This window comes from Amphiura filiformis, chromosome 6, assembly GCF_039555335.1.
Source record: "Amphiura filiformis chromosome 6, Afil_fr2py, whole genome shotgun sequence".
Lineage (NCBI taxonomy): Eukaryota > Metazoa > Echinodermata > Ophiuroidea > Amphilepidida > Amphiuridae > Amphiura > Amphiura filiformis.
The window spans coordinates 36,948,098-36,959,467 of record NC_092633.1 but is presented as its reverse complement, the minus strand read 5'-3'; the positions used below and the strand labels follow the sequence as shown (position 1 = coordinate 36,959,467).

General features: G+C 37.6%; 1 protein-coding gene across 1 annotated transcript in view; it reads right to left on the bottom strand.

The window, feature by feature from the left end:
• Positions 1-2,146: 2,146 nt before the first annotated feature.
• The window catches only part of LOC140155368 (U2 snRNP-associated SURP motif-containing protein-like), a 54,283-nt gene continuing 45,059 nt past the window's right edge, over positions 2,147-11,370 (bottom strand). The window contains 3 exon segments of the mRNA XM_072178186.1: positions 2,147-3,894; positions 10,267-10,377; positions 10,953-11,091. Of these exon segments, the coding sequence (XP_072034287.1) occupies positions 3,409-3,894; positions 10,267-10,377; positions 10,953-11,091 (736 nt within the window). The 3' untranslated portion in view covers positions 2,147-3,408.

Here is an 11,370-nt window from a genome sequence, read left to right as displayed (position 1 = left end):
TTGTGAAGGCATGAATTTCACACACTACCAAACACGAAAAAACTACTTATTCAGTACAAGGTGAGAGAAGAAATCTTACCCTTCCCAGAATCCTTTGGAAAATGATACAATCATACATCCCATCAAATTACTCGTATTACTTTGTAAAGGTTCCCTTTGTTTTCATTTTGAGAATAAACTGGCTGAACATATGGGTTGATAAGTCAAGAAATGAACACATTTTGCGAGATCTGGATGTACTCTGTTGATTGAGGTACATTTTGTCACTATTGACCCATGTTGCACTATATTATAAATCAGTACAGAAAGTTGAAATGGAAGAAATGTATTCTGGGAAGTGTAAGAATATCTTCTCTGGAGTGTAATCAAAATGAATTCTCACAAAACTTGTCTGGCAAGAGTCAACAAAGAATTGTGCAATTTATGTTTATGTTACTCTAAGGAAAATGTTAGCAGGGTTTCAGAAGAATCATTAATGACTCCCTGCACACCCATTTCACTTAATTTTCTCTGAAAACCAAACCTATTTACTGCATCATTAAGAACGGAACTCATACATCTACTTTATTGATGGACAGCTCATGAAGCTGGCTTGGACCACCTGCTATGGTTCACATTTTGCTTGACTCCAGCATTCCAACTTGCCTGGGTGTATTTCCTATGTGTAGGATCATGCAAACTATGTTTTTAAAGGCACATTCACAACAGATTTTGAGGTTTGTATATTTTCACCAAATTTTCTTTTATTTCAAAAAGTTTAAAAATAATTTTGGCAGTACACATGTGACATGATCAAGGGGAATGAGCCATTTTCAATTAGACGTTTTTAAGCCAAGTAAAAAAAAAAAAGTTTTTCGTCACTGCCCGCATTGTTTTTGTTGCCGCATCAAAATTTATAAAAAAAACCAATAAAAAAAGATGAAATTTCGATTGATTTTACTGTCAGTACCTTTTCTAGTCTCGTTTGCAGCTAGTTTGTTCCCTACCTATGAAATAATAAGCATGTATAAACATATGGCGGGGCACATATAGAAATCTTGCCGAAAAGACACAAGCTCTATCATCTTTGGGGAAAAAACTTGTTTTGGAAAAGGCAAAAAAAAAAGTGCCCTCATCCTCCTTTTTGAAAAAAGTTAGGACGAGAAACTAATCATTTTTTTACTTGGCCTTCATCATTTTCTGGCAGTTTACGAATGCTACATTTTGATGCAAACCCCATCAAAATCAGGCATCTGGTTACCGAGCTGTGAGCAATTGGCTGAAAACAATATAAAACAAAGAATGTGAACACTGTTTTTCCAAATCTCAAACACAATATTAGTGACATCTGATGGTGTCATCACATATTGTCATTTATTGCACTGAAGACCCCCACCCCTCAGAAAAAGTCCTAGCTATGCCACTATTGGGATAACATAAATACCTATTAATTGGCTTGTAGTAGAATTTTATTTTATAGCATCAGTTGGCAATAACAAAACATTCACACAACACAATACTGTAAAAGTAGAGATTTTCGCGAAGTTTTTATTTTCGCAAATTACGCGAGTGGACATAAAATCACGAAAATAAAAACTGGCAAAAATAACCTTTTGCATTAGGTTTCTATTGTATCAATATCAAAACCGCGAAATTTAATTCTCGCGCAATTGACAAAATCTTCAAAATCGCGAAAATATCTTCTCGCGAAAATATTGACTTTTACAGTATCATTTGATCATCATGTTTAATTAAGATGTACATTGTACCACATCATGAAGTCAAAGAACATTGTAAAGATTTCAGTTGAAAAACCTCACAAAATTAATTATGTGAATGTGCCTTTACTGAGTGCCTTGAGGTGAGATTAGACCATTGAGATAAAAATAGACTTACAACTAGACCTGGGGGGAAAGTAACAGTTGTTTTACAACTTGCCCCACACATTGACAAATTGTAAATTATAGTAGAAAAAAATTGTAAATCATGATAATGATAAAACGTGGAAAAATACTTCGAAATTATTATAAAAATTATCAATTAACAGCTGTCAAAACATTAAAATGAAATCAAAATTACACTTGTTTAGTTTAAATCCAAAAGTACCGTAACCACTCGGGTATAAGCCCACCCCCCAGATGGGCAATTTCACTTCAAAAATGGGGTGGGCTTATAACCGGAGAGGGCTAGTAGTTGAATTTAAAAATAAGAAAAATCTTCCCCATTTGTATATGCCAAATGTATCAGTAATTTCTATTATCTTTGTCAATTTTTTTTAAATTTTAAGTACGGAATGTTAATTTTTAACTGATATTTTTAAAATATTTGTTCTTAAATGTGAAAGAAAAGCATTGATATGATTTAAGAACTAAGCCAAAATGACTACTGGGCTTATACCCGAGTGCACCCTTGTTCCCCGAACGGTTTGAAAAATAGGGGGTGGGCTTATAGCCAAAGGTGGGCTTATACCCGAGTGGTTACGGTATTATGACTAATGCAACAAAAAGTTCAATCATTGAGAAAAAACCCATAAATGTTCAAAATGTGAGGTTTCCTTTGAGCTCCAACAGATTGACTAAATATGGCAAACACCATTCATGCAGATATTTTGTGGAAGTACCCTCGCAATTTCAGACAGAAAAAGTCCATACTGATGACTAACATGTATATAGATATATTATTGTAAGTGAAGATGAAAAGGATATAGTTTTGTTTATTTTTCTATTATGCATGTTCAAAAGACCGTATAACTATATGCGTGGTTCGACACATTATCAGCAATTACCACAATTAATCACTATGTGCTTTTGGGTTTTTTTCTTAATGCAAGACATAGATTTGTTTTATTTATAATACTATTTGATAACGCACCGATGAGTCTCCCATTTGTAAAATTTACATTTACAAGTTATTTTTAGGTCCACAAAATTTTGGTTTATGATGAGTATGCAGTATCATATTAATGAGTAATTTTGGTGGCATTTCTAAATCAATCAGCAAGTGACATGCATTGCCTATTTTATCATCTTATATCAAAATAACAAAGCACAAAATTTGGCACAGAAATATGTGGCAAATGTTCTACATCATCCCTCTGCTGGCCAAAGATGCAATAACCATATGGATCATCACCAGGGCTCGAATTTCAGGGAGGCCGCCGAGACCATTGCCTGCCCTTGGTGACCTTGGTGTCCCAGATCTTTGCCAACTGATAAAGACATTCACCATCACTTGTTGGCCTTGGTGCCCTTCTTTGTCTTTGCCCAGCGGCTTTGAAAATGGGTGCCCCAACAAATTAAAATTGCGAGGCCTGGTAATCACCATGGTATTTTTTTTCTGAGAACATTTCTGGCTTATCATCTGTCAGAGAGAGAATACCGAATACAGCTGAGAGAATGTAATATATTTCAAACTATATCATTATAAGACTTACAATTTACGTTTCTTTTTATGTGAGCGACTTCTGTGGGGAGACTTTGATCTTGACCTACGAGACCTACGTGGGGATCTCGATCGCGACCTGTGCAATCGAGATACGCGACCTGATTTTTTAGGCGATCCCGACCGTGACCTGTGCGACCTATGTGCGGGCGAGTCGGAATATTCCCTGATAGCTGATAATGGTGAACGTTCTCGTTCTATAGAACTACGCCTACTGGTTCGTCTTTCCGACGCTGGTGAACTGGATCCTGATCGATTACGTTTCCCCATAGGTGGGCTTAATGACCGGCTTCGACTTCTCCTCCTCCTCCGTTTGGGTAATGGTGAGTCGTCGTTTGAATCGTCGGATTCACGACCTAAGCGGTCTCGTTCTCTTTCTCTTGCTCGCTCATAGTCGCGGAGTCTATCTCTTTCTTTCTCTCGATTCCTATCCTTCTCCTTTTCCCTCTTCTTCTCCATTTCTTTATCCTTTTCCTGTACAAAAGGAAAACAAAATATCCAAATATATCAAGGTTTACATAATAACAAGGCCTTCAACAAATGTGCCACTTGTAATCAATAGAACAACACCCTGTCTGTTTGGATGACAATTAAATATGCCACAGAATTCAAAGGTCATGTCTGGCATCACCTGTGCGCAATATTTACTTAACATTCAAAGAGTAAACTCTAATCACTGATGACAACAAGAGCACCAATGGCGCTGTGGCTCTACGCTTTTTTTGTGGGAAAGCTATTGTTCTTGGAGTCGAATGCGCAACAGGTTGGTAGCTGTATGGAAAGGTTGGGTAGGTCGGCCTGAAGGTTTAAAAAAATTCCCCACAAATATTCAATACGGTCCTTGAAACTCGATCGCGGGGTCAATCTTCCTCCGCCACGCATTATTATTTTTAGTCAGCATTACTATTAGTTGCAAAATCTGAAAATAATTCATTATTGTGCAAATTACTACTGAACCAGCAAGAATAATTTGTTCTGCAAAATTTTAAAATCCCTTTTTTAGTATTTTTAGTTTTCAACAACTATAGAAAGCCTTGGCAACTATTAGAATTCATCTAAATTGACCTCAGACGACCCCAAAATGACCTCCCAAAATTTGGCTCTAAATGGTGACCTCAGATGACCCCGAAATGACCTTCCAAAATTTGACTTCAAATGTTGACTGTACCCACCAAGTTTCATGCCCATACGACAGTTTTTAGTAATTTGACCTCAGGTGACCCCTGGCTGACTCGAAATGAGCTTCCAAAATTTGACTCTAAATGTTGACTGTACGCACCAAGTTTCATGCACATACGACAGTTTTTAGTAATTTGACCTCAGATGACCCCTGGATGACCCCAAAATACCCTTCCAAAAATTCGGTTCTAAATGTTGACTGTACCCACCAAGTTTCATGCCCATATGGCAGTTTTTGCTAATTTTACCTCAGATGACCCTGGATGACCTCAGGTGTCCTTGACCCACTAACCAATTACAAACTTGTTCTGCCTGGGGTCAAGATGCACCCACCAAGTTCGAGGAACATGCGACCCCACAAAATTTGGCTCCAAATGTTGACTGTATCCAGTTTCATGTTCATACAACAGTTTTTTAGTAATATGACCTCAGATGACCCCTGGGTGACCCCAAAATGACCTTCCCAAAATTTTGATTACAAATGTTGACTGAACCCACCAAGTTTCATGACCATACGACAGTTTTAGTAATTTGACCTCAGATGACCCCTGATGACCCCAAAATGACCTTCCCAAAATTTGACTCCAAATGTTGACAGTACCAACCAAGTTTCATGCCCATGCGACAGTTTTTAGTAATTTGACCTCAGATGACCCCTAGGTGACCCCGGATGACCTTCCCAAAATTTGACTCAAAGGTTGACTGTACCCACCTAGTTTCATGCCCATACAATTCTTCCCAAAATTTGACTTTAAATGTTGACTGTACCCACCAAGTTTCATGCCCATACGAAGTTTTTAGTAATTTGACCTCAGATGACCCTGGGTGACCCCGGATGACCTTCCCAAAATTTGACTCCAAATGTTGACTGTAACCAGTTTCATGACCCTACAGTTTTTGCAAATTTGATTCTCAGATGACCCTGGATGACCTCAGGTGACCTTGACCCGCTAACCAATACAAACTTATGCTGGGGTCAAGATGCACCTAGTACCAGGGATCTATACGATGATTTAGTTTTTTGGGTGGATCACCGCATTTTACACATAAAATACACGTAACCCACACACAACGCAATTGAATAACAGACCGGTACTGCACAGTGCCGCTGGTTACCAGCTGTTCTCATTTATGTAATCAGCAATTGGAGCCTACAAAATCTGGTGCATTTATAGTGTACGGTACTAACATGTGATATCGGGAATTGACACAAATTTTACGGTAACAAAATCAGTCATACCCAGAAAGGATAAAATTCGAATTGAGAAAATATTGTATGTGACATGGTGTACTATGCATCCACCCACCAAGTTTGAGGAACATGCTTCCCCTACTATGCTAGTCTGAGGTGCTCTGACGATAACACTCCGATCGCCATGCAATCTAAGTTTTGTAGGCCAGTGGGACAACGGAATCACTACGTGAACGAGCTACTACTACAATAGTCTCTGAGTAAAGAGGCAGACACAGACAAAGAAACAGATAGTGAATTAAATAGTGATGATCAGTTGAGTTGTAGCAACTACAAATTTCGAACGTTTGTCAGGGGGTCAAATCCCCACCATTTATATTTCCCCCACACTTTTTAGACAGACAAAAAAAAAAAAAAAAAATTGAACCCCCACCCTTATGCAGTGTTTGTGACCAAAGCTTACAGCATTACTTATCAAATTCGGAAGACTGAACATCGGCGCTATCGCTGTTTCATACAGTCACTTCCGGACCAAAGCTTACAGTTACAGCATTACTTATCAAATTCGAAGACTGAACATCGGCGCTTATCGCTGTTTCATACAGTCACTTCCGGTCCATTTTAGCACTATCTGCGCCATCAATCCATTTCAGAACCGAATTGATGCAGAATTTATCCTCATCTATTATATCAAACACTCATGATTTTCTTATTCATCTGAAACATCTTTCAAAAAGATACGACTTTAGATTGTTTACAGCATTACTTTATCAAATTCGAAGACTGAACATCGGCGCGCGCCGTTTCATACAGTCACTTCCGGGTCCATTTTATCATTATCGCGCCATCAATCCATTTCAGAATCCAATTGATGCAGAATTTATCCTCATCTATCAAACACTCGTGATTTTCTTATTCATCTGAAACATTTGCGACATAGGCCTATTAAATGTTGGCAAAACTGCATCACTGCAACTGCATCGAAAAGATACGACTTTAGATTGTTTATCATAAACACATGGGCAAATTGTAAAGGGCTGAGATACCTGTGAGATCCTGAATACATGAAAACGTCAGTCTATACTCTCTACACGGCCGCTGTGGTTCGGATCGCTCCCCTTCTAGTGTGAGCGAGCGGGCCAAAGCGGCTGATGTAGAGACTGAAAATTATATTCATTCATAAAACTCACGGCGCGTCGATTCTACTGTGGGGTGACGTCGTATGAATTGAAAACATCAGCAAATTAATTTTTGACATTTTTTTTCCAGATTTATGAAGAAAATATGAATGTTTTTCAACAGATCATCAAATTACTTTATTATATTTTTTTGCAATTGGTAGCGTTACCCACACGCTTTATAATTATATATTGCTCCCACGCTTTTTAGAAACCCACCCTTTATTCCGCAAAATTGTAATTTTTACAGATTTTCAGAATTCCCAACCCACGCTGTAGAAAGCGTGCCAGACAAACAATGATAATGAATAGCCAGATGTGACCTTCGCTGTCGAGACGTTGTTTTCAGGGTTGTCAAACCAGCGATTTGGTAACCCAATTAGGCGACTTTTGAAGATTTCCCCCGGGACAATTTCCTGCCCCATAGAATGCAAAGGGTAAAGAACAAAATTGGGCGATTTTTCGATTATTTGCGCTGCGATTCGGGCTGAATTTTTTTGGCAACCCTGGTTATTTAGCGTTAATTTAGCTAAATTACTACGCCGCTGGTCTCTAAATATTTTGAAGTGTTGTCCCATGGTAACAAAACTCCCGAGAACTCAATAAACAATCTGGACAAAGGAATCATCCAATCAACGTTTCTATCCATGTGAGATCACCATAAAAAATTCATGATAAAAGGTCACTTTCCCAAAGAAAAATAGTGCAATCCGTCAATTCCCGCCATGATCTCACAACTTAAATTACTCAGACCAAAATAATCTCTAGCGCATACAGGGAACCAAGCAAAACGATAGAAATGACTTGTTTCTCATGACGACTTTTGACTTTTCTTACTTCAAAATAAGTACTTTCCCCACCCCAAATTCACTTCTAAAGGAGTGCAATCGATTGCTAAATAACTAAGCAAACCTTGGAACGTAATTTTAAAGCCAAATATCATAAACAAAAGAAACCTTAGCATAAAAAGCAAGAACGCAAGTGGCCAAAATATGTAGAAAAAATACAGTCCTCACTGACTGCAATGACTCAGGCTCACCTAGCTACGCTAAGAGCCAAAAATGATAAACAATGAAACTGGTTTATCTCTAGCCCAGTCAGCGCTCATGGGGGAGTGTATATAAATTGTAATACATATTCAAACATGGATATTTTTATGAAACTTAACATTTGTTTTAAAAAAACAGAGACCATACCTGGGTCCCAAGTGAAATAATTACATGAAGGATCGACCTTTATGCGTGATGGACTGCATATGACCTAACAAGAGCAGCTCGTCTGAATTTATCATTCACAATTTAATTAATATCGAGTCTAATCGGAACAATTTTGAAATTTGACCCTTACATGAACTTTGACCTCAAGTGACCTGCTCTGCTTGTAACATGCTCCCCTCCTCATTGGGCTTTTATCCCCAACTTTGAGCTCAATCACAACTGTTTGAAATTTGACCTCAAAATAAACTTTGACCTCAATACCCTTTGGGGTATTATAACTCAGCCCCCCTCCCCTACCCAATGATCATTGTTACCAAGTTTGCATTTCCTAGTATTGATACTTTTGGAATAGCATCTGTTTTACAAAACTTGAATCAGAATGATACCATATATACATACACAGGTGGACAGTCATAGTGACTGCATAGTCTCTTTCTGATCTAAGATCAGACGAGACAAAAAGGCATTTGATGTGTTGAAAGTAGACAAATTGAAGTCTTACTTTGCCTGCTCTACTAGTGAAAGGAAAACTCTTGAGCAGCTTGCGCATCTTACGTGACTTGTCAAATTCTGATGGATGTGGGTCTAGCCTTAATCCTACAGCACACACAGGACAAACCGGCACTACCAGTTTAAGTCAATATAACACTGAAATCAGTAGAGACTGATTGATCAGGTCTATTTGTTCTTTAAAGGTGATGGGAAGTTCGCGCAAGTTGGCAATGAAATCTACACTAACTGAACAGCCCATATACTCATTCATCACGACATCAAAAGCAAAATGAACATTGATTAACTGTATCACAGACATTATCTATATATCTAAACGTTGGAGCCTTTTTCTAAATGTTTTACTAATTCATGTTAATGTCATTAGTTCATCTAATCTTAACAATGCAACTGATATGGACTAAATATATCTTCGCAACGCAAGGTATTTAAGACTCCATTTGAGCTTTCACTTCTGAAAAGCCTGGAAATCAAGAGCACATATAATGATAACCATATTATCTGCCATATGAATAGTTTTCTCGCTTAATTTTACATGCAAGCCTTTTGTTAGATATAGACAAGAACATTGATAAAATATACCCACCGCTAGGTTACACTGTAAAGTATTCAAGTATTCAGAGAATCCATTAATTCCAAGAACCCAATGTGGTTGAGATCACAAACAAAAGATGTCACTAAATAAGGGTGACTGATATTCTGAGCAACACGTTCATAGGATTGTTTAGGCTAATACTTGGGTAATGATTAAAAATATCTTGAGAGATAAAAGATAATTGTGAAACTTTATATGGTGAAATTATTCTTTTCTACTAATTTAGAAGAGTTTAGGATATTATAATGATACATGTGATGAGATGGATGAGTTTTTCATCTGAACTCGACACCGAATATTGACTTGACTGATGTGGGGATCACACTGAGTTCCCCTTGTGTTGTTGCTCTTTAAAATAGCGGCAGATGCCGAAACCATAATAGTAACCATATTGCTAAGCTCTTCATTAATCATAACCCTATAGTTTGATCAGCTCGTAATCAAGGAAATGTTAGGCTTTTCCCACTACGCCAAAAAGTAGACCCACTTTGAGTGCGTAGGCCCCCATCCTTGTTTAGAGTGTCATATTCATCGATTGCAATATTTAGAAAATCCCATAGGAAAATTGCCAAAACATGTTGTGTACCCCCCTTAGACCCTGTGCCCCCAATCATGGTCGGTGCCCCCAATATGATGACCCACTCTACGCCACTGTCCTGTTGTAAAAGGAAACAGTCTGATGTGTTGAGTTGCCAGTCTGATGAAACCACTAGTGATACGTCACTAAAATGCGAGTAAATCACCTTTGTTTTTAGTTGCAAGAGCGCCTCGCTCTCCTAAATCTGATATAGGAGAGTGATTTTTAGCTCTCCTGATTTGACCATTCTCTCCTTACATTCTATTGTAATTGCTTTAAACAGCTCTCCTTGAAGGCTCCAGAAGATCTATTTAATGCTCTTCTGCAAATTTCAAAAGACAGTCCCTGGGATTCAAACTTGTGTCTTTTTTTTCTTCGTTTCTCACCATGCCTCTTACCTTTTGTAATAGTTTGGCTCTATATTTGGCAACTTGTTCTGTGATGGACATCCCATGCTTTCGGCTTCTTCTGCCAGCTTCCACGTCATCCTGGAATTTCATGACTTTCAACTGTGAGGTATTAGAGATAATGGAAGGAAAAATTAAACAAATACTGCTTATGTAGACGAGACCCAAAACATTGTGCCAAATGTAACACATCAGTGTTGTGTGTATTATTTTCTTCAATTTATGCTTTCCCTGTTTAATATATATAATTATTTGAATCCTTCACTTTCCTCAAGGTATAAGAGCATCAGCATCTGTTCACACACATGGCTTTGATTGTATCATAGATGTTGCTACATAATCAAAACCTCATTATGTGACCTTTTAATCCTTAGAATAAGATGAGGTTTTCACAAGGTATTTTGATAGAACAGCTACATCAGGTATGCATCTTTCTTCCAACTTTCTTTACACAAGACCTAATAAAACAAAAACAAAACAAAACCCACTATGTATTGCCCTTTTCTGAACGACCCAAATATATGAAAAAATAGAGCCTGTCTGCAGCGTGTACTGCTATAAGTAAACCAACTGGACCCTGACTTCAATGCAAACTTTTTCCAGTCCTAATCTTTTACAATTAGAATATCTTTTGCACTTATTCTCAGTGCCAAATCTAAATAAACACTGGTCCTCACCTCTATCTCTCTTAATTTTGCTCTTCTTTCTTCTGTCATCTCTGTTGATTTCATTGATGAGGCTGATTCTGAAAACATCATGGACACATCCTCTTCATCTTTAGTACTAAGTTCTTCATCGTCTTCTTCATCCACTTTGCTGCAAGAAAATTGATATGAATTGCAATTAGATGATATCAAAATTAATTTCTCAAGAGTGCATAATATTATGACCTAAACACACTGGTCTGTACAAACATATACATGTATACATAAAAGGTATTTAGGACACCATTCACCCAAAATGCATTGGGTACAGAAAATATATTTAGAGATATAACAAAAAACAATATTTAAATTACTGCCTCATTGAAGGCATACAGACTGTAATCCAGGAATTTCTTGCAGTCTAAACGGGTAACAATGAATTATTCATTCA